Genomic DNA, 24,287 nt, shown 5'->3' on the forward strand with positions numbered 1-24,287 from the left:
CTTGGAACATGAACTTTACTTAATTTCTTAATGATTTTTGGCATAAAAGAAAAATCAAAAATTTTGACCCATGCAATGTATTTTTGGCTATTGCTACAAATATACCCCAGCGACTTAAGACTGGTTTTGTGGTCCAGGGTCACACACACACATATATATATATATATATATACTGCATTTCAAAAGTTTGGGATCAGTAAGATTTTTTATGTTTTTTAATGTTTTTGACTCTCCTAAGCTCATCCATCAAGGCTGTATTTATTTGATTAAAATACTGAAAAAACTGTAATATTGTAAAATATTATTGCAATTTCTAATATTGGTTTCCTGTTTTAATACACTTTAAAATATCATTTATTTCTGTGATGCAAAGCTGAGTCATCAGCTTTGGAATCAGCCTTAGAAATCATTCAGATATGCTGATTTATGCTGACAGTTGTGCTGCCAAATATTGTTTGGAACCTGTGATACTTTTTTTTAGGATTCTTTGATGAATACAAAGTTAAAAAGAACAGCATTTATCCAAAATAGAAATCTTTTCTAACAGTACAAGTCTTTACTATCACTTTTTATCCATTTAAAGGAGAACTCCGGTGTGATTTTGACCTAAATTGTATTAAAATCATGATACCGAGTGTGAACGTACCTTGCATATCTCATCTCGGTTTGTGTCCAGCTGTCCGAAATCTGGGGTCAGTTAGCCGATGCTCACAACAGGTTGTCAGTGAGAGTCAACAGGGCATCGGAATAGCCATGTAAATAAATCACTTTTTTACGCCATTTACGAGGCACAAAGTAGCTCCACACTTCATTGGTAGACTTCCAAGGGCCCTGACATTTAAAACGAGACATTGAGAACTCAGAAAAAGCACCGGTAATTTATTTACAAGAAGATTTATACAGACAGTACCTGGAAAAGAAAATCCGGTCGCCGCCATCCTGAACTTAGTCACGATAAGTCGAGTGTCGAGCACCAAGGAATTTATCAGGTTATCAACGTATCAGGTTGTAGTTTCCTTCGTGCTCGACACTCGACTTATCGTGACTACATTTAAGATGGCGGCGACCGGTCTGTTCCTGGTGGAAAATGTCTGTATAAATCTACTTGTAAATAAACTACCGGTGCTTTTTCTGAGTTCTCAATGTCTCGTTTTAAATGTCAGGGCCCTTGGAAGTCTACCAATGAAGTGTGGAGCTACTTTGTGCCTCGTAAATGGCGTGAAACAGTGATTTATTTACATGGCTATTCCGATGCCCTGTTGACTCTCACTGACAACCTGTTGTGAGCATCGGCTAACTGACCCCAGATTTCGGACAGCTGGACACAAACCGAGATGAGATATGCAAGGTACGTTCACACTCGGTATCATGATTCAATACACTTCAGGTCAAAATCACACCGGAGTTCTCCTTTAACACATCCTTGCTGAATAAAAATATAATATCTTTTAAAAACAAAAAGAAAGAAAAAATGTACTGACCCCAAGCTTTTAAATAATACTCTATATAGTAACAAAAAATTGTTTTGAATAAACACTGTTTATTTTTAACTTTTTATTTAACAAAGAATCCTGAAAAACATATTACAAGTTCCATAAAATTTAAGCAGCACAACTGTTTCCAACATACTTAATGAATCAGCATATTAGAATGATTTCTAAAGGATCATGTGACACTGAAAACTAGAGAAAAGACTGAAGAAAATTCAGCGCTGCTTCACAGGAATAAATTATATTTTAAAGCATATTAAAACCTAAACTTTTAAATTGCAATATTATTTCAGAAAATTTAAAATTTCCCTGTATTTTTGATACTAACGAGACTTAAAAAAACATTAAAAATCATACTGATTCCAAACTTTTAAACAGGCAGCTCCTATGACAAGGCAAAAAGCCCAAAGATCCTCTCTTATCTCCATATTTTTAGCTGAGCGCAGCGTCTCTGTGCTTTTCCCAGGACAGGTTTTTAAAGGTCTCCATCTCTCTCATTTGTGCCCTGCTCTGTCCCCTGTACCTCCCGTAGGTGCCAAACACAGTGCAAAAGTACCCCTCAGTCTTCCCAGAGACCCGGCAGGCCACGCCTCTCACCTTCGCTGTACTTCACCAGCACATCCCCGTGGTGCAGGTAGTGACCTCTTTCTCCTGCCCAACCTTTCTGCAAAATTTCAAGCCAAAACAACTGAGTCAGGATAAAATTTCTGTAGCGTATGCATCAGTTTTCTCCTGAAAGCCTTGTCTGCATGAATTAATGTTCTTGGTGCGCTCTCATTTGATCAGCCATTATGATCCATTATGTGTTTGCTTCTTTCACTGTCATTGTCTCTGATTCCTCAAATGAGGAGGAATTGCTTTTAATCTCTGCTTTCTTTTATCTCAGTTGCTTCTGGACGCTGGAGCTAATGTGGAGGGCTCTCTGCAGGACGGGATGGAGAACTACACTGAGACGCCTTTGCAGTTAGCTGCCGCTGCAGGTAAGAAAGCTCACACTGCAGACCGGACAACAGTGCCACTTCCTTCTCGAATTACTGAATTATAAGCCAGCGGGGCCACAAGAGAGGACTCAGCAGTTTGTGTGCTGTAGGGAACTTTGAGCTGGTCAGTCTGCTTTTGGAGAGAGGAGCAGACCCCATGGTTGGGACCATGTACCGCAACGGCATCTCTACCGCGCCACACGGGGACATGAACTCCTACAGCCTGGCCGCAGCGCATGGACACAGGTAACACACACACACACACACATGCATTGGTTACACACACAGTCTCGTAATTTATTAATAAAACTGCAAAATCGTATCACCCTCATCCTCGTGCTGCAGGAACGTGTTCTGCAAGCTTCTGTCGCAGTCGGAAAAAGGGAAGGCAGATGTTCTGTCTCTACAGGAGATCTTAGCTGAGGGATCAGAGATGGAAGAGAGGAATTCCCTGAAGATGGAAGCAAGCCGCACGGGGAAGGCCAAACTCAAAGCTCTGAGAGAGGCGATGTATCACAGCTCTGAACACGGATATGTCGACATCACATTGGACATCAGAAGTCTAGGTCAGTACTGATTCTGCATTTACAATAATATAATAATTCTATCACAGTGAATTTTGCATAGCTTAAGTTAGAATTAATATAGTGCAAAATTCACTTTTTACACATATAAATGTGTTTTAGTAGTGTGTGGACACAACCACCTTACAATGATAGAAAACCATTCACTAAACAGTCTGTTATCAAGCTGTTTTGATTTTATGAGCAATATTACGTCATACTGCTCAGGCTCCGCCCACAATTCCTGCAGACTGTCCTGTATTTGCATATTTACACCCTCAGCCAATGGTACGCCATTTTCTCCGCGCTCGAGTATCTTTAGTCACAACATCTCGTGAGCAATGCAGGTGTTTTGTATTTAGATGTAAAAGTGAACATAAGTGTCTTCATTTCCTCCTGACATCAGATCCACCGAGGACGCAGTGGATTTGTTTTGTTTTTGATGGTAACGTGCAACTGAATACGCAAAAAATGGAAGAGAGGGGCGGGGTGAGCAGTAGCTCATTATCATTTAAAGAGGCATGCACCGAGATGGGTCACTGTGAACAGAGCTGTTTTTGACAAAGGAAAAAAGGGTGTTGTTTTACACGACCATTGAGGAATTTTAAACGAAGTATTTTGCTGACATTTCATGACGACCCTAAATAATCATACCAACTTGTGGATTCCGATCAGATATCTGCTTTAATGTAATGAATGGCTTGTTTAATAGAGGTGTGCTCTGGAAAATTGTTGACATGGCATGCATATATACCGTTTAAGTCAAATGTTTACATACACCTTGCAGAATCTGAAAAATGGTAATTAACCAAAATAAGAGGGATCATGCAAAATGCATGCAATTTTTTATTCAGCACTGATCTGAATAATTCACATAAAAGATGTTTACATATAGTCTATAAGAGAAAATAATAGTTGAATTTATAAAAATGACTTTAAAGTTTACATACACCTGATTCTTAATACTGTGTTGTTACCTGAATGATCCGCAGCTGTGTTTTGTTTGTTTGTTTAGTGATAGCTGTTCATGAGTCCCTTGTTTGTCCTGAACAGTTAAACTGCCTGCTGTTTATCAGCAAAATCCTTTAGGGCCCACAAATTCTTTGGTTTTTCAGCCTTTTTTGTGCATTTGAACCCTTTCCAACACGGACTGTATTATTTTGAGATCCATTTTTTCACACTGAGGACAACTGAGGGACTCGCATGCAACTATTACAGAAGGTTAAATTCTCACTAATGCTTCAGAATGAAAAACAATGCATTAACATTCAGGGACTTATTGCATTTGAAGATCAGGGTAAATGTAACTTATTTTGTCTTCTGGGGGAAGGTTCAAGGTTCAAAATGTATTATATGTTTATACAAGTATCCTTTGTAGCTTCTGAAGGCAAGTACTAAATGAAAAAAATATGACATTTAGGCAAAATAAGAAAAAAGTACCCATCTTCATTCTGTTCAAAAGTTTCCACCCCCTGGCTCTTAATGCATCATGTTTCTTTCTGGAACATCAGTGAGTGTTTGAACCTTCTGTAATAGTTGCATATGAGTCCCTCAGTTGTCTGCAGTGTGAAAAAAGATGGATCTCAAAATCTTACAGTCATTGTTGGAAATGGTTCAAATACACAAAAATGCTGAAAATCCAGAGAATTTGTGAGACCTGAAGGATTTTTCTGAAGAACAGCGGGCTGTTTAACTGTTTAGGACAAACAAGGAATTCATAACACAACTATCACTAAACAAAAAACAAAACACAGCTGTGGATCATTCAGGTAATAATACAGTATTAAGAATCAAGTGTTCATAAACTTTTGAACAGGGTCATTTTTTTAAATTCAACTATTATTTTCTCTTGTGGACTATATTCAGGTCAGTACTAAATAAAAAACACATGTATTTTGTATAATCCCTATTATTTTGATAAAATAACTAATGTTTTACAGATTCTGCTAGATGTATGTAAATTTTTGACTTCAACTGTATACAGTATACATAGACAATAATATAGATTTAAAATATTATTTAAAAATTATATCATAACATTTCAAATAATTTTTGTTTCAATAAATGCTGTTTTTGAACTTTCTATTCATTGAAAAATCCTGAAAAAAGTATCAAGGCTTCAACAAAAATATTAACCTGCACAGCTGTTCTCAACATTGATAATAATGCTCCTTGGGAACTAAATCAGCATATAAGAATGATTTCTGAAAGATCATGTGACACTGAAGACTAGATTAATGATGCTGAAAATTCAGCTTGGCATCACAGAAATAAATAACACTTTAAAATATGTTAAAATCCAAAATGTATTTTGTTATTTTTGTTTAATTTTGTTGAAAAAGTGTTTAAAATTGTAATATTTTATATTTTTCAGTTTTACTGTATTTCTGAGCAAATAAATGCAGCCTAACAAATTCTTTCAAAAACATTTTTTTAAATCTTGCCGACCCAAAACTTTTGAATGGAAGCGTATACTCTTGTGAAAACTGGAAGGCAACTCCAAATCACTGATCATATAACATTTCACATTGTTAAAGAGTAAAACCGTGATTGTCATGTGTTTTTGTGTATAACAGGGGTGCCCTGGACACTGCACACGTGGATGGAGTCCCTGCGAACTTGTTTCCTTCAGCACCGGAGGCCGTTGATCCAGGGTCTCCTGAAAGAGTTCAGCTCTATTGAAGAGGAGGAGTACACAGAGGAACTCATAACACACGGCCTCCCACTCATGTTCCAGATCCTGCGTGCCAGCAAGGTGAATAAAAACACATTCTAAACACACATGCACCAAGACAGTGCAAATTTCCACAATTGACATCATATGCTTTCTCTGGGAATCAACCCTCTGGTCTTGCCAGAGATACATGATCTCATTCCCGTCAGGTAATTTCTAGAACATTTCCATGGGTTGCTTCTCTTAGAATCCATAGAGTCCAGAACCCTAGGGAACATATTGCTTCTTACGAACAGGAAGTGAAGGCAGAAACTCGCATAATTTGAATTGGGCATTCTGTTGACGTCCTCCCACAGTGTTATGCAATAGTGAGCTTTGCTTTGAAACCTAGAGTGCTAGAAAATATCCTTAGACACTGACCACTGCTTCACACATCTATACCTCCTCCTTCTATAGCAGATCATACATTCCAGGAAGTAAAGAAAAACGTGGATTTCCTTCTATTGTGGCTACAGTAGGTGTATGTGTGAGCGTGTTTGTCAAGGTTGAGCTATGGTGGAGTCAAGGAACCTTACTCTGAGCCCTGCAGGGATGACTGACAGTTTCCGCTCCCTGCTCAACCTTCACAAATAATGTGTGTCTGCTTGTTAGTACAAAGAAAGAGAGACCAGGAGAAAAAGCGGCAGAGAGAGAGAGGAAATAGCGGCACTGTGCTGACAGCAGGTGATTTGTAGATGCAGAGGCAGGCTGGGCGAGAGAAATGTCAAGTTGATGAGGAACCTCTAACAATCTTTCAGAGAAGCTGATCGCTCAAACCACAGAGGGAGCGATCTGTCAGGGATTTGAGAATCTTCCTGCACTTAGCGTACTCCTATAACCTCTGTAACAAAGTAGTGATCCTGAAAAAACACAATGCATTGATACTTCCCAAGAATTGATGGTGTGGTTTTGCTATGCAGGCTCACACATACACATAACCTTCACACATTGAAACCCAGGCGCTATAACAGCCTCAGGGCGAGTCAAAATGTGTTGTGGCTTGATGAGAAGGGTCTTACCTGTTATTCTTTCTCATGGTTTGCAGAATGAAGTGATTAGTCAGCAGCTGGCCATGATATTTACGCAGTGCTACGGGCCGTATCCCATCCCCAAACTTACAGAGATCAAGAGGAAACAGACGTCAAGACTGGGTACGTAGCACCAGATATCAGGTTGCGCCGTGCTCTCTGTAAAACACAAATAACTGCACGCTTTTCAATGACCAACAAAAACTGACATTTTGAAATAAACCAAGCACTCTTTTTGTTAATGAAATGTCAAGTGAAAATGTCATTTGTGGGTGGTTCTGCTATTAAAAATATTTTTTAAATGCAGCTTGAAGAGCTAGTTCAGTCAAAAATTACAATTCTGTCATTATTTACTCACCCTCGTGTCAGTCCGAACCTGGAACAAAATTATAAAGAATGTACTGCACTAAGTACAGTTTGTTTGTATAATAATTTAATTAGAGTTCCAGAGTTATACAAAATGCCTGTTTTTTATTTAGTACTGACCCAAATAAGTCATTTCACATAAAATACATTTATATATAGTCCACAAGAGAAAATAATAAAAATATAAATATTTTTATTCTGTTCAAAACTTTACACCCCTGAATTTACCTTGATTTTCAGTGAGGGTTTTAACCTTATGTAATAGTTGCATATGAGTCCTTCAGTTGTCCTCAGTGTGAAAAGACAGATCACAAAATCATACAGTCATTGTTGGAAAGGGTTCAAATACACAATAATGCTGAAAAACAGAATTTGTGGGACCTGAAGATTTTTTTTTCAGGTAACAACACAGTATTAAGAATCAAGTGTATGTAAACTTTTGAACGGGGTAATTTTTTTTTTTAGAAATTCAACTATTATTTTCTCTTGTGGATTATATGTAAACGTCTTTTATGTGAAATATCTTATTCAAGTTAGTACTAAACAAAAAATAACATGCATTTTGTATGCTTTCTCTTATTTTGGTAAAATAATTAACATTTTGCAGATTCTGCAAGGTGTATGTAAACTTTTGACTTCAGCTGTATATTACAAAATGTCCTGGCTCTTTCAAGCTTTATAATGGCAGTGAATGGCTGTTGAGATTTTGAAGCCCAAAAAACTGCATCAATCCATCATAAAAAGTCCACATGACTTCGGAGGGTTAATAAAGGCCTTCTGAAGTGAATCAATGCATTTGTGTAAGAAAAATATTCATATTTAAAACTTAATAAACCGTAATCTCTAGCTTCCGCTAACTGTCGTACTCACGTTCACAAGAGAACGCTGTTCCAGTGTATGACGTAGCATACGCTCCACTGAGAATATGCTTGTTTCGCGAGAACCAAGTTTTGTTTGCAGCAAAGGAAAACCAGTCTCCTTTTGGCTTATATCGAAATCCTCCAACGTTTTTTTGTTTTGTACTTCTGATTCTCTCACCGAAGCTTACACTATGCCTACATCCTACGCTGGAACGCCACTCTCTAGTGAGCGTACATACGACAGTTAGCGGACACTAGAGATTAGGGTTTATAAAGTTTTAAATATGGATATTTTTCACACAAATGCATTGATTTGCTACAAAAGGCCTATTAACCCTAATGGAGCCATGTGTAGCTCTTTTTATGATGAAGGAATGCACTTTATTTTGCTTCAAAATCTCGACACCCATTCACTGCCATTATAAAGCTTGAAAGAGCCAGGACATTTTTTAATATAATTCCAATTGTCTTCGTCTGAAAGAAGAAAGTCATATACACCTAGGATGGCTTGACGGTGAGTAAATCATGGGGTAATTTTCATTTTGGGGTGAACTGTCCCTTTAAGAATCATGTACAGAAACTGAAATAAAGCAAACGGATCATTGAGACCGGTTTTGAGTGGAAAAAGACAGACAGTACATTCGTAAAAACATTTTCCAGTTCTGTTCCACAGCACAAAGAAACTCATACAGGTTTGGAACAATATATGAGAGTGAAGTAAATATGACAATTTTCATTTTTGGATAAACCTTTTGAGCTCTGTTGACAGCAACTGTGGCATGCTTCTGATTTCCACGGACGACAGTTGCAGCTAATGAAATGCATCTGTGATATGTTTATGTCAGATCCTCATTTTCTAAACAACAAGGAGATGTCAGATGTGACCTTCCTGGTGGAGGGAAAGCCATTCTACGCTCACAAAGTTTTGCTCTTCACCGCCTCCAACAGGTCAGCTGGTGCACTGCATCCATCTAAAAAGAAACACTGTTAAAGGAGTTGTTCACTTCCAGAACAAAAATTTACAGATAATTTACTCACCCCCTTGTCATTCAAGATGTTTATGTCTTTCTTTCTTCAGTCTTAAAGAAATATGTTTTTTGAGGAACACATTTCAAGAATGTTCTTCATATTTTTTTTGTAAAGGGTGTTTGACCCTCCTGGCACGTTTACTTTGTAAACACTGGGTCAGTACTTCTGCAGCGATGTAGGACGATTTTGAAGTTGGAGGAGAAAGTGAGATGGGAGTTTGGGAGTTAACTGTATTGACTTGGATTACATAGAGTTCACATGTGCATCTCAGAGGTAGACAAGACAAGCATTTGAGGTTTGAAAGTATATAAACTGCAAATTTTAAAATAAAAATAACCAATCGTTTCGCTAGATAAGACCCTTCTCCATCGACTGGGAATGTTTACAGCCCTTCATTTAAACTGCATTTAGAAGTTCAAAATCGTGGGCACCATAGAAGTCCTCTATATGGAGAACATTCCCGAAATGTTTTCCTCAAGAAACATATTTTCTTTACGACTGAAGAAATAAAGACATGAACATCTTAGATGACAAGCGGGTGAGTAAATTATCTATACATTTTTGTTCTGAAAGTGAACTTCTCCTTTAAATGCAGTGAAATTACAGTACCTTATTATGAGGTCCAAGAAGAGCTTCATTCATTTTCATTCATTGTTACGCTATAAGGTGTATTATTATTGATTTAAATTCTCCCTCTTTTATCCAAGGTTTAAATTACTTCTGGCAAACAGACCAGCAGCTGAAAACACCTGTATCGAAATCAGCCATGTCAAATACAATGTATTTCAGGTACAGTCCGACAGAGAAGACGCGAGAGTGTCTTGCTATTTTTATGCAGCTTTTATTGAGTGGGAAAGGAGAGCTCATCATTTTTATATTGTGGTCTGTTGTCTGTTGAAACATTATATTTTGCTTTCCATATAGCTGGTGATGCAGTATCTGTACTGTGGTGGAACGGATTCGCTTCACATGAGAAACACTGAGGTTATGGATGTAAGTACTATTAACTCTGATTCAGTCCTTATGTTATTCACCCTTTTCTTCAATGCAAAAGTAAGCCTTACGGTTCATTATCCGCTATAGGGAAATAACCAGAAACATAACAATGTGCAATAAACTGCAACCAGAGTGTTCATAATTAAGATAATACATTAAAATAATATGGTAAGACACACCAATTTGCAATATCAAGCAGCAAAACAGGCTGTTTTGTACAGCTGCAAATAGCTGGACACAGATGAGACCGGAAGCCAGACCCATAAAATTGGCAAATGGCTGCACCCACTCTTATGGGAAGAAAAAGGTGGAGACAATCCAGCATATTTATATTTAAATGGATTTTATGTGGATTCTATATATACAGTTGAAGTCAAAAGTTTACATACATCTTGGAGAATCTGCAAAATGTTAATTATTTTACCATAATAAGACGGATCATACGAAATGCGTGTTTTTTTTTATTTAGTCCTGACCTGAATAAGATATTTCACATAAAAGACGTTTACATATAGTCCACAAGAGAAAATAATAGTTGAATTTATAAAAATTACCCCGTTCAAAACAAACTGCCCGCTGTTCTTCAGGTCCCACAAATTCTTTGGTTTCCCAGCGTTTTTGTGTATTTGTGTAACCCTTTTCAACAATGATGATCCATCTTTTCACACTGAGGACAACTGAGGGACTCATATGCAACTGTTACATAAAGTTTAAACGCTCACTGATACTTCAGAAGGAAAAACGATGCATTAAGAGCTGGGGGTGGGGGGTGAAAACTTTTGAACATAATGAAGAGTGTACATTTTTCTTATTTTGCCTGAATATCATATTTCTTTCATTTAGTACTGCCCTTCAGAAGCTACAGAAGATACTTACATGTTTACCAGAAGACAAAATAAGTTGAATTTACCCTGATCTTAAAATTCCAAAAGTTTTCACCCCTCGGCTATTAATGCATTGTGTTCCCTTCTGAAGCATCAGTGAGCGTTTGAACCTTCTGTAATAGTTGCATTTGAGTCCCTCAGTTGTCCTCAGTGTGAAAATATGGATCTCAAAATCATACAGTCATTGTTGGAAAAGGTTCAAATATACAAAAGATGCTGAAAAACCAAAGAATTTGTGGGTTTACCTGTTCAGGACAAACAAGGGACTCATGAACAACTATCACTAAACAAAAAAACAACTGTGGATCATTCAGGTAACAACACAGTATTAAGAATCAAGTGTATGTAAACTTTTGAACGGGGTTATTTTTATAAATTCAGCTATTATTTTCTCTTGTGGACTATAAACGTCCTTTGTGAAATATCTTATTCAGGTCAGTACTGAATAAAAAAATAACACACATTTTGTATTATCCCTCTTAGTTTGGTAAAAAAAAATTAAACCTTGCAGATTCTGCATCTCAACTATATTATTGATTACTTATGAATCTTACAATATAGAAGATTCACTCCGCTCTCTTCCAGCTCCTCTCTGCATCTAAGTTCTTCCAGCTGGAGGCTTTACAGAGACACTGTGAGATCATCTGCGCCAAGAACATCAACACCGAAACTTGTGTGGAGATCTACAACCATGCTAAAGTAACATATAATCCAGCATGTTTTCATATTTCATATTCCATGCATATCTTTACATTCTCTGCCTTTTCTTTCCATCTCTCTTAGTTCTTGGAGGCACCTGAGCTGTCGACCTACATCGAGGGCTACTTTCTGAAGAACATGGCGGTTCTCATAGAGCTTGAGCCTTTTAAACAGTTGCTCTATAACACCCCGGTGGAGAACTGCTGCCCCGATGTATTGCATGACCTTGAGAAGACTCTGGCCACGCGCATTCGCTCCATTCATCTGTCATCCTCGAAAGGATCCATCGTCTAAAAAAACTGCCTCCAGACCTCATCAAAGCATGCTGAGATCCTGACACGTGCACTTTCTAGCAGTGCGGTGTAAATGTGTTCATTCAGTGGCGGTAGCAATGCACTCGTAGTTCTCCATTGGTGATCTCTTCTCAACAGACTTTAGGTAACAGCCATAAAGGAAACAATGCCATTTTACATTTCGTCTCCAAATTGAATAACACAATGTGACAGATTATGGTTTTCTTAGATGCAGTACCTCTACTAACCTTGGAATATTGCAATTCCGGTAACTCGTTTCGAAGCAGTTTCAGCAGCAAATGTGACGTGACCCAAAAAAGTGATACTACAGCAAGCAGGTCATGCTTTTTTGGTACATTATGGCTTAGGGGTGCAAAGAGTTAGTCCTCTGGAATAGAAAACAACTCAATCATTGTCAACACTGATTCTAGATGTACTAAATATGCTTCCTAGATTTGTATTTTCGAGCATCGAGATGATGCTTCACAGTTGTACAGATATTGCTCTTATTATCAGTAAGCATATGTTTAAAACGTGGGCAGAGAATGTGTAAATATCAGATGGAAATCTCTCATGTGGAGTAGTTTGATCTCCAGCTGTAAGTAGATGTATATAAGATGTCATCATCTTGAGACTTCCATCGAGAACTCACAATAATGTATTATAGAAGTGTTCTTGAAGTCTTGTTAACTGTTGTAAATGTAGATGAGCATGTAAGTATTTTCATGCTTGGGTTTCGTTGCTGTCGTCACGTCTTGCATTGACTTTACACTCTTCTGTGTGTGTGTGTGTGTGTGTGTGTGTGTGCGCGCGTGTGCGTGTGTGCGTGTGTGTGCGGGGGTCTGTTTTATCTGGGAAAATGAACTATTATTATCAGCATGGAGTTGCAGAATTGTAGCTGTGAATCCCCTGACTGAAACGACTGATTCAGAATGTGCCTGCAATATGTTCTGATGTGCTGTGTCTCTAATGACATTCGTGTAAAGTCACTCAATGACTAAATCAGTGTTCTTTATAAAGATTACTACAAAATACTCATGCCTCTCGTCATTCTTCATAGTCTAGGAATAGTTTAACAAGCTGGAGGTCCATCGTTTTAGTTTGCTTGCAGATTTTACAGTTTTCAAGTGGCGACCCAAACCAAAATAGGCTGAATAGAAATTGACAGTTTCGATTTCTAAATGAATATTGAATCTCAATGGTTTAATGCTTTAAGCAACCAATAAAATGTAACTATTAAAATGTAATAAAATTATTTATTCTTTTTTTTAATTATTAAAGATATGATTATGCAATTTAAAACTAAAATATATTAAATAATTGTCAAAAGGATAAAGCGTCTTCTCCTATACCTTTTTAAAATGAATGAGTCTATTCATTTTGTTACTGTAATTTCTAAAATAAGTTAAAAAATATAATTTGTTTTCCTTAAAGGTATAAGATAAAATGTACGGTACTGTACTGTTTATATATTAAAGTATACTGTTTCTCCTGTTACCTTTTGAAAATTCATAAGCCTGTTTTATTATTAAATAATAAAGTTAAAATGTAAAAAAAATATAAAGCATTGTCTACTATAGCTTTCAATTTTAAATTTAATAAGCCTATTTATTTACTTTTTTATTTAGTAAATTATTATATATATGTGAAATATCAAAAAGATCAAGCTTTTTGTTCTATACCTTTTAAAATTATAATTCGATTTCTTAAATGAATAAAGGTATAAGCTAAAATATCAAAAATAATTTGATTGGCTTATTTATTGCTAATATAATTTATTTTAATTTCTTAAATACTAAAGATATAACACAAATTGTCAAAAAAATATAAAGCATATTTCCTAAACCTTTTGAAATGTAATACGCCTGTTTTATTATCATTTGTTTATATTAAATTACATTTATTAATAGATATTTATTAACAAATGAAATTAACAAAGATATAATCTAGGGATGCACGGTATGTATCGGTCGATAACTTGCGCGTTTTGTCAGTAAAGCCGGTTCTGTAATCAGCGGTAAATGCCATCAGGTGCGTGATTTCACGTTGAGCCGTATATACTACACACAGCCGTTGTTTACAGACGAGCTGTGCACATTCACACTGATAATGAACATTGCTATGCGCAGCTCGTCGGTAAACAACGGCTGTGTGTAGTATATATGGCTCAACGTGAAATCACGCACCTGATGGCATTTACCGCTGATTACAGAACCGGCTTTACTGACAAAACGCGCAAGCTTTATCGACCGATTGGTATCGGTGCATCCCTAATATAATCATTTAATGTATTAAATGAATAAAGATGTCGAAAATATAAAGCATTTTCTCCTATACCTTTTCAAATTCAATAATTTTATTCTCATTTGGTAAATTAAATCTAAGATAATTTATTAAAATTAATAAAGATATACCATGTGGAAAATATAGAGCATTTTCTCATATGCCTTTTAAAACCTAATAAGCTTATTTATTTTTTATTTATTTAGTAAATTAATAAAGATGTAAAATATCAAAAAGATTTAGGTTATTAAGCTTTTTGTTCTATACCCTTTAAATGATAATTTGATTTCGGAAAGAAAGAAAGAAAGAAAGAAAGAAAGAAAGAAATAAAGGTATAATATAAGATATAAAAAATATACTGTAAATTATTTTCTCCTGTTACCTTTTGAAATTTGATAAGCCTATTTATTGCTGTTTAAATATATAATTTCTTAAATAAATATATGATAATTTAATTTCTTAAATAACAACTATTTTTGATAAATAGTCAAAAATATAAAGCATTTCTTCTATACCTTTTGAAATTGTCACGTCTCCTTATGTTTCCTGTCTTTTGCCTTATGTTTGCACTGTTGAAATTTGGTTTCTCCCTCTGTCTCCCCCTGTCAGTTTGTAATCATTTGGTTTAGTCCTTGTTTAGTCATTATCTGTATCACCTGTGTGTCTTGATTAGTTTGCTTTATAAGTCAGTCTTTGAGTTCAGTCCTTTGTCGGTCATTTAATGTCAATGCTCCTTAATGTTCCTGGATGCTTTTGATGTCGTATGAGTTCAGTGTGTGTGGAAATCCCCTGTCTCTTCCTTGGAAATCAAGATTAAAAGTATTCGTTATTTGACTTTGACTTTTGCCTCGTCAATCCAGCACCGGCTGTGACAGAATGACCGACCAAGACTGCAGTGCTGAGGAACGCCTGTGGAACTTGAGGCAGAGCGGTCGGGAGTTGGAGCGATATGTGGAGGATTTTATTGCCTTTATCATCGGGTGAGCTTGCCCGACCCCTCTATTGGCATTGTGTTTCTGTTGGGGTTGGACAAGGATGTTATTTGTTGTAATCTCTCTGTCCATGATGTCCCGTTTTTCGAGTTGGTTAGCATAATTCTCTATTTAAACGGCTCCACCTTTAAGATGGAGCCAATAGAGTATTCCTGTCCGATCCAACGTCCAACTCCCTCAGAAGCACAATGCCTCGCACCAGCTCACCCAACGCCAATAGCCTCTACATGCCGGTCCAACAGCTTCAGACCGCCTGCCTCGCCCTGAACATCCGGCAACCCTCCAAAGGCTCCATGGCCTTCCTCAGCATTGTTCCGCTGACTGCTGCCGCGCCAGCTCACAAGATGGCTGCCACGCCAGCACGCAAGATGGCTGCCACGCCACCACCTAAAGCCAAAACGGCTGCTACACACAAATCTGCACGCAAGAGGGCGGCAAAGCCCAAGGCTGCATACGAAATGGACTCATTTCCTGATTCCCCGGCCAAGATGGCCGCAGTTCCTGAATTCCCGGCCAGGATGGCCGAGGTTCCTGTTATTCCTGTCAAGATGGCCACAGTCCCTGATTCCCCGGCCAAGATGGCCGCAGTTCCTGATTCCCCGGCCAAGATGGTCGACAGAATGGACGATGTTGAAGAGGATTTGGTTGACTGGTTTGGAGAGATTGTTCTGCCCAGCCGTCCTGAGTTCCCGCTGGTTCCGCCCAGCCGTCCGGAATCTCCACCAGTCTCATCCAGTCGTCCAGAATCCCCGCTGGTTCCGCCCAGCCTTCCTGACCCTCCAGTGACCCGCGCCGCCAGAGGCCCCTCCAGTGACCGCGCCGCCAGAGCGCCCTCCAGTGACCGCGCCGCCAGAGGCGCCCTCCTGTGACCGCTCGCCCAGAGCTAGCTCCTGCAGTGTCTCCGCTGGAGACGCCCAGCCCTCCTGAATCTCCGCTGGGGTCGTCCAGCCGTCCAGAGCCCGCTCCTCGAGAGCGCCGTCCAGAGCCCGCTCCTCGAGAGCGCCGTCCAGAGCCCGCTCCTCGAGAGCGCCGTCCAGAGCCCGCTCCTCGAGAGCGCCGCCCAGAGCCCGCTCCTCGAGAGCGCCGCCCAGAGCCCGCTCCTCGAGAGCGCCGCCCAGAGCCCGCTCCTCGAGAGCGCCGCCCAGAGCCCGCTCCTCGAGAGCGCCGCCCAGAGCCCGCTCCTCGAGAGCGCCGCCCAGAGCCCGCTCCTCGAGAGCGCCGCCCAGAGCCCGCTCCTCAAGAGCGCCGTCCAGAGTCTTCGCTGGTCCCGTCCAGCCTTCCAGAGCCTTCGCTGGTCCCGTCCAGCCGTCCAGAACCTTCACTGGTCACGTCCAGTCCTCCAGAGCCTCCGCTGGTGCAATCCAGCCTTCCAGAGCCTTCGCTGGTCCCGTCCAGCCGTCCAGAGCCTTCGCTGGTCCCGTCCAGCCGTCCAGAGTCTCAGCTGGTCCCGTCCAGCCTTCCAGAGCCTCCGCTGGCCCAGCCCAGCCTTCCTGAACCTCCACTGGTTACGCCCAGCCTTCCTGATCCTCCGCTGGCCCAGCCCAACTTTCCAGAGCCTCCGCTGGCCCTGTCCAGCCTTACAGAGCCCACTCTGTCAAACGGTCCTGCCAAACCCCTGAATTCCCCAAAGAAAATTTTGGGGGGGCGCTATATACCCCTAGCCAACGTGGCCGGGCCGAGGACGGAGGCCAAGGCCACGGGGGCTGCCCAGCCATGGCCACCTGAACTGCCTGTCCGGCCATGGTCTCCTGACCCACCATGGCCACCCGGACTGCCTGTGCGGCCATGGCCTCCTGACCCACCATGGCCACCCGAACTGCCTGTGCGGCCGTGGCCACCTGACCCTCCATGGCCACCCGAACTGCCTGTGCGGCCGTGGCCACCTGACCCTCCATGGCCACCCGAACTGCCTGTGCGGCCGTGGCCGCCTGACCCGCCATGGCCACTCGAACTGCTTGTCCGGCCGTGGCCGCCTGACCCGCCACGGCTTCCTGTTCCGCCCTGGAGGCCTCCTCAACCCAGCAAGGTCCTGCCCCGTAACGGCCTCCAGGGCGCCCGCCCCCCCTCCCTGGTGTTTCTATCACGGCGCGAGACGCGCCTACCGGGAGGGGGAGATAATGTCACATGTCTCCTTATGTTTCCTGTCTTTTGCCTTATGTTTGCACTGTTGAAATTTGGTTTCTCCCTCTGTCTCCCCCTGTCAGTTTGTAATCATTTGGTTTAGTCCTTGTTTAGTCATTATCTGTATCACCTGTGTGTCTTGATTAGTTTGCTTTATAAGTCAGTCTTTGAGTTCAGTCCTTTGTCGGTCATTTAATGTCAATGCTCCTTAATGTTCCTGGATGCTTTTGATGTCGTATGAGTTCAGTGTGTGTGGAAATCCCCTGTCTCTTCCTTGGAAATCAAGATTAAAAGTATTCGTTATTTGACTTTGACTTTTGCCTCGTCAATCCAGCACCGGCTGTGACAGAAATATAATAAGCCTGTTTTATTATCATTTGTTTATAATACATTTAATTTATTAATAAATATGTATTAATAAATTTAATTAATGAAGAGATGATAATTTAATGCATTAAACTAATAAAGATATAAATTAAGATAAGTATTTTATTATCATTTATTTATATAAAGCATTTTCTCATATACATTTTGAAACTTAATAAGCTTATTTATTTTGTTAGAATTGAATAAATTAAAAACATCAAGTTTTTTGTTCTCTACCGAAATGTAATGAGTATATTTACTTTGTTATTTTATGACTATATGACAGATTTTCTGCATTTTGTATTTTCCTCTCTGTCGTCCTCTCTTAATGTTGTTAGCTGATTCAGCAGCTCTGAAATGTCTCTTGCTTTCTCAGAAATCTTTTTTGTAACTTTGGAGTGCAACTTAGCCCTCAAGTTGTTTGCACTGTGTTAAAGAAGACTTAATCTCAGCAAACCAGACAATGTTTACAGGCACAACAGATGCGAATGAGGGAGAGGGGCAGGGGAGGAGGGAAGCATGAAAGGATGCAAAGAAAAAGCCAGGGATATGTGAGTCAGAAAAGAAAGGAAAGGAACAAGAGAAGCATTGTCCTGTTTTGTGGGAAGTAGTTGCCCATTGGTGAAGGGTCTAGACTCAATGGATTTATGACACAAAGTCTGCAGGATTTTTTTTTCTGCAAAAAATGAGAGCATATTCACTTCTAAAATATTATGTTTAAAATGCCATTAAATATCCTAGATAATTGATTAATTTGTAACACTTTTACAGACAGTATTTTATAAACTTGTTTTAAAATATGCTGAAATTATAGTATGATACGTATGAAAGCCCGTTTCCTCCGTGAATATGAGACAAACTCGCAATTGCATGTTATGAAGTCACAATAGCGAGATATAATCTCGCAATTCTGAGAAAAAAAAGGCACAACTGTGAGATATAAACTCACAGTAAAGTGTTCTAAAGTCAGAATTATTACTTTTTTCTTGAGTTTGTATCAGCAATTTTGAGAAAAAAAAAGTCAGAATTGTGTCGTGTAAAGATGAGATAAAATGTAGCCTTTTTTATTTTGTATTCAGTGGCGGAAATGGACTTCCCTCTGAAGCACTGATTCAAAACAAAACATGATTCCTAAGGTTTCGAAGCTTCGTGAAGCAGTGAATTAAATGCTGTCTAAACCACGGAAAAAAACATGTGAAAGCTACTAAATCAAATAGAGAAGGACTTAGTAAGCAGGAATAGGCACAATCCTATGACACACTAAAGTTAATAGGTGGTAAAGATACGTTTGAGCAGTATTAATTAAAATATTAGCCTAATATTTCACCTACCTGACTGGAAATGATAAGAACAAAGACGAATGTTGTCAAGATTCTTGCCCTGGAAATCCTGGTTCAGTTTGGCTAACCACAAACGCCTTTTGTTCCTCAGACAGCTTTTTGCACTCTTCTCCTTGATTTGTTTTAATTTTTTGGCATTCTATAGTGCTCCAAATGTTTTTCCCTGTCTGAACAATTAGTACAGCCCAAAAGAGGACAATAATTGACCATTTACAGCAGCAACAATCAGCAAAACATGAGATTTCCGTCCAGTTTAGTGGCATTGTTTACATTCTGTGCCGCAACATAGCCAATTGATAATGTGTCCTGAAAACACTCTGTATTCCTTTTAAACTCCTTGATTTAAAATATATTCTGCATGCACAATAGCCCATAGTAAGATTTAGATTTTTCCATGCTTTAATAGTAATGAAGTCCTATTTAATAAAACCAGATATAAGCATATTTCCAGTACATTTTGTCTGTTATTAAAAAAAAAAAATTCTTAGATTCCATCAGGCTCGTTGTACAGTGTCAGCAACTCACCTGTCAGGATCCTCGGTAATCATCGGCAAAGTTCGACAGTTCATTGAACCGACTCATTCGGTTCTTTTTAAACTGTGCTACTTCTGCTGTTTTCCGTGCGTTATCAACCCGATACTAAAGTTCTGATTTTGTGAACCGCAACAGCGGCTCAAGCTCAAGCGGTTATCAGTGTTGCCAAATCCACGATTTTTCCGCGGAATGGCGATACTTTAACACTGTTGCCGTAGGATTGTAGTTGATGTCCGCGGGTTGAAGCGACCACAATAACGTCATATTTATCCCCTCAAACGCGAAATTTATCAGGGGAACCCCAACATAGAAACGTGTAGCCTATTTTATCCCCAGGAACGCGATTTTTAGCGGGGGACCCCTTTCAAAATGCGATTGGGCTAGTTTTGATAGCAATTGGAAGGGTTTTGTTGTGAAAACCTGGCAACCCTGCTGGTTACTTTCGGAAAAGAACGATTTGTTCAAGAATCCAACATCACTAGTGAGTAATGCCCAGGCAACCCGTTACCCGTGTTTTTCCAGCCTTCTGCCCGCCGTCAAAGTGCACTGGAGCTGCAGTCAAACCGAGGAACCCGTGACTTCCCACTCGTGAACTCGTAGAAGATCGATGTACTCCCAGTTCCGAGTTCTTTCGTTACATAGCCAGCCCCTACGGGTGCGGTGTTTATGCAAGTGGTACACGGTGAAAAAATAAACTTTAGGACAATATAACGTTGCAGTCAAATTAATAATAATATAATAATAATAAATGCGCTCAGGCAGTTTGGCGTGACTTGCCTGGAATGCTACAAAGTCGTGAGTCGTGGTTTGAAGTCGTGATTTACCAGCTCAAAAACCTGCCTGGAACACAGCATAAATTTCGACTTATCATGTGATCTTAACATGGCTGCACTTGTCTGTCCGTTTATATAAAAGAGCTTTTATAGGCAACGGTAATCATCTCAGGTGAGTGTACTTGATTTGAAATTTTAAACATTCTTAAAGTGCTATTCATTCCTGTTAAGGGAATTAAGGGTGACACCTTCAGATTTTTTTTTATAAAGAAACATTCATTGCATTAAATGTATGTTTTCAAATGCATTTCAAATACAAATGAACTTATGTTTAATGATAGCTAGAACTATTAGCTGTTTGACACCCTCCCATATTAAATAGACACTGGGCATTCATGAGTAGGGTGACCATATTCTGAGAATCCAAAAAGAGGACACCCTCCCCAGGATGCACATACTGCCCTCCAAAGGCAAAGTGCAGTAACTACGCATTTGGTCAAAATTGAGGCTTAAAATGGACTTTATGAAAACTGTTTTGTCTTGTGGCAAAGTCTCCTGATCAATTTTGTCCCAAAGAAACGAGAGTGTTTCCGAGAAACAAGAGTGTCAACATGTTTGACTAGCTGGCCTAAAAACTTTAAAGGCATTTTTCTGTTTCAGTGTTGGTGTAGTTACTGCACTTTGCCTTTGGAGGGCAGCATAGGTGCAGATGGTGCACAATGCTTCCCATTTATCACGACCACGAATGAACATCGTTTCGGCATGACACACAGCTCTTGCAGAGCAGCTTCTTGTTTGTTTTGTTTTGACAACTGGGTCTTTCACGTCATCAGACAGGTACCTCAGAATAATGCCGGTGGGCAGTGGCTGCATTTAAAGTGTTGAATTAATGACGGTCAGTGAAATGAGGTAAAAAACCCGGACATTTTATGATATTTTACAAAATCCCCCCGGTCCCCGGACATAATTTTATATCCAAAAAGGAGGACATGTCCGGGTAAAAGAGGACGTATGGTCACCCTATTCATGAGCATTCCCATCAGGACCCTATAAAGAGATTTTCCTTATGATTTAGATGAAAATACAAAAAAACATTTAAGTTTCTTCTTGCTACAGCTCACAAACTTTAGACTTTTTTCTCTTTGCCTCATAACCCCCTAAAATGTCTATTGAAAGCTGAGTTATAGTGAATCAATAATGCATCTGCAGGGATTTCAGTGGCTTGGCATGCCTCGAGTGTGTGTGTGTACGTGTCCACATGAGCGTGTGATCTTTGTGTAGAGCATATTCAGAGGGCAGTGAAGTGTGGTGGCCAGCCAGTGGAAGGGGGCTGTTTAAAAGGTATCCATGGATACCGCCTTTCAAGGACACTTTTGAACAGTAGCATTGATGTGAACCAGTACGGCCGTGAGGATTTTTACACATACGCTCGCTCTCCTGTTATTTATCTTGTTTATAGCTATAAGGCAAAATATGGTAATGTACAAAGTTAAATGTATGCTTCTGATATTAAATAGATTGGATTCATTTCAAAGACATGTGTGATAAAATATGTGAATTTTCAGAAATTTGCTAGGATTAAAGACCTGTTTATGAACCCACTGGTTACAAATTCAGAAGCCCTGTGGCACGTCCCAAATCTCTGGTTTGTTTTTTCCACCCCAGTAAAACAGAGGCCCTGGTGGGAGGAGCCATGAGCGGAATTCAGGACTGCACAGCTTTGAACTTGTTATGCAACAAGAACTGTGAGTGTATCTTGTTTGTTGACATGTAAACTACCCGTTTAAAACTTTGGGATAATTAAGATTTTTTAAATGTTTTGCAAGAAGTCTCTTATGCAAATCAAAGCTCCATTTATTTGATACCAAGTACACTAAAACAGTAATATTCTGAGATATTTCAAAATAACTGTTTCTATTTTAATATATTTTAAAATGTAATTTATTCCTGTGATGGCAAAGCTGAATTTTCAGCAGTCATTACTCCAGTCCTCAGTGAGTCTTCAGAAATCATTCCAATATGCTGATTTGGTAACATTTATTGTCATTATCAGTGTTGAAAACAGTTAATGCTTAATATTTTTTGTAAACTATGATAAACCACCATTCAGGTAAGTATAAAAATATATATTTTTATTCAGCAAGGACATTTTAAATTGATCAAAATGTCTTTAATTTCAAATTGATGCTGTTTATATGCAAGGTTTAATGTGACCCTGGACCACAAAACCAGTCATAAGGTTAAATTTGACAAAACTGAGATTTATTCATCATATGAAAGCTCAATAAATAAGCTTGATGTATGGTTTGTTAGGATCGGACAATATTTGGCTGAGATACATCTATTTGAAATCAGAAATCTGAGGATGCAAAAAAATCTAAAAGACTGAGAAAATCACCTTTAAAGTTGTCCAAATTAGGTTCTTAACAATGCATATTACTAATCAAAAATTACATTTTGATATGTTTACAGTAGGAATTTTACAAAAAATCTTCATGGAACATGAACTTTGCTTAATTTCCTAATGATTTTTGGCATAAAAGAAAAATCAAAAATTTTGACCCATGCAATGTATTTTTGACTATTGCTACAAACATACCCCAGCGACTTAAGACTGGTTTTGTGGTCCAGGGTTACATATGGTGTTTTTGTTTGTGGAAAATTCTATTTCATCAAATGATCCTGAAAAAAAAATAGAATCACAGTTTCTTTAAAAAAAAAAAAAAAAAAAAAATCAGCACAGCAGTTTTCAGCATTTATAATAGGGCTGTCACTAATGATTCTTTTGATAACCAAGTAATCGGTCGATTGAATCAAGTAATGGCATAATTACAATATTTTTTTTGGCAATAAAAATAGACCTAAGCAAACAATAGCCTTTCAAATAAAGTATCAAAAGCAAGTAATAATTTGGTTTTATTGAACAAAACTGTTCAAATACATAATGTATTATACACAATAGAGTTAATTTTCATTACACATTATATATCAAATGATTGCAGAGGGCGTCAATGGCCTGACAATTGTTTTTACACTTTACAGCACGATCTAATCCTTGTTTAATATTGACTAAGCAACATTTAATTTAAATGTTCACTTAATCTTTAATATTAGACGTTTTTTTACGACAGAAATGTTACAGCCACTGTGATTTTTTAAATATGTGGACATCAAAACGTAAACACAGAGTGAGGGTTTAAGCTTTTATTTCAAAATTGTGATGAACAGTTAGCATATTGAGAAAGATATTGATGTATTCTACTGTGTTTGTGTATGTTTATAAATCATTTACCTTACAAATCTGATGAAATGGTGCATGTTGCCTTCCAGGATGACCGTTATAATAAACCCAAACTCACAGCAGTATGCAGAGATGGAGTTTGAGATGCTCCACACATGTAAATGATAACAGTTTGTGTGGAGCAGCATTTACTGTGAACGGAGTAAATAATTAATAAAGCGCATAATAAACCTGCATTGTATGTATTTATTTAATTGAATCATAGTGTTTGTGAACTCACAATAGCATTATGCTTTATTATGATTTTTAAATGGTTTTAATATAACATGCAGCCTTGGAAAACGGTCTAAAAATGCAACATGGATTTTCGAATGATTCTCGAATGCCTCTTACCACAAAATACCACTTCCGGTATTTTGCCAGTTACGCAACAGATTTTTAAATTTTTTTTAAATTGAGGATTCAAATTGAATCAAGGAATTGTGACAGTTCTAATTTATATTTATATTACAGTTTTTTTTCGAGTACCAAATCAGCATATTAGAATGATTAGACGATCATGTGATACTGAAGACTGGAGGAAAAACTGCTGAAAATTCAGCTTTGCATCACAGCAATAAATTAAATTTTAAAATATATTACAATTGAAAACAGCTCTTTTACATTGTAAAAATATTTCTTAATTTTTGAAAATGAGCCTTGACAAGCAAGAGACTTCTTAATTATTCTAAAGTTT

The 24,287-nt window shown here is 38.6% G+C and overlaps 1 protein-coding gene across 2 annotated transcripts in view; it reads left to right on the forward strand.

Annotated features, from left to right (window-relative positions):
- The window catches only part of btbd11b (BTB (POZ) domain containing 11b), a 120,257-nt gene extending 107,322 nt beyond the window's left edge, over window positions 1-12,935 (forward strand). Inside the window, exons 7-17 of one of the 2 annotated variants that reach the window (XM_073850738.1) lie at window positions 2,023-2,124; window positions 2,377-2,470; window positions 2,581-2,716; window positions 2,816-3,036; window positions 5,610-5,788; window positions 6,792-6,897; window positions 8,846-8,948; window positions 9,737-9,818; window positions 9,954-10,022; window positions 11,495-11,608; window positions 11,693-12,935. In XM_073850738.1, the coding sequence (XP_073706839.1) occupies window positions 2,023-2,124; window positions 2,377-2,470; window positions 2,581-2,716; window positions 2,816-3,036; window positions 5,610-5,788; window positions 6,792-6,897; window positions 8,846-8,948; window positions 9,737-9,818; window positions 9,954-10,022; window positions 11,495-11,608; window positions 11,693-11,902 (1,416 nt within the window). In that variant the 3' untranslated portion in view covers window positions 11,903-12,935. The remainder of the gene's footprint in view (window positions 1-2,022; window positions 2,125-2,376; window positions 2,471-2,580; window positions 2,717-2,815; window positions 3,037-5,609; window positions 5,789-6,791; window positions 6,898-8,845; window positions 8,949-9,736; window positions 9,819-9,953; window positions 10,023-11,494; window positions 11,609-11,692) is intronic. The other variant, XM_073850739.1, reaches the window with a different exon arrangement.
- The last annotated feature ends 11,352 nt before the right edge of the window (window positions 12,936-24,287 follow it).

The sequence above is a fragment of the Garra rufa genome, chromosome 11, assembly GCF_049309525.1.
Source record: "Garra rufa chromosome 11, GarRuf1.0, whole genome shotgun sequence".
In the NCBI taxonomy this organism is placed as follows: domain Eukaryota; kingdom Metazoa; phylum Chordata; class Actinopteri; order Cypriniformes; family Cyprinidae; genus Garra; species Garra rufa.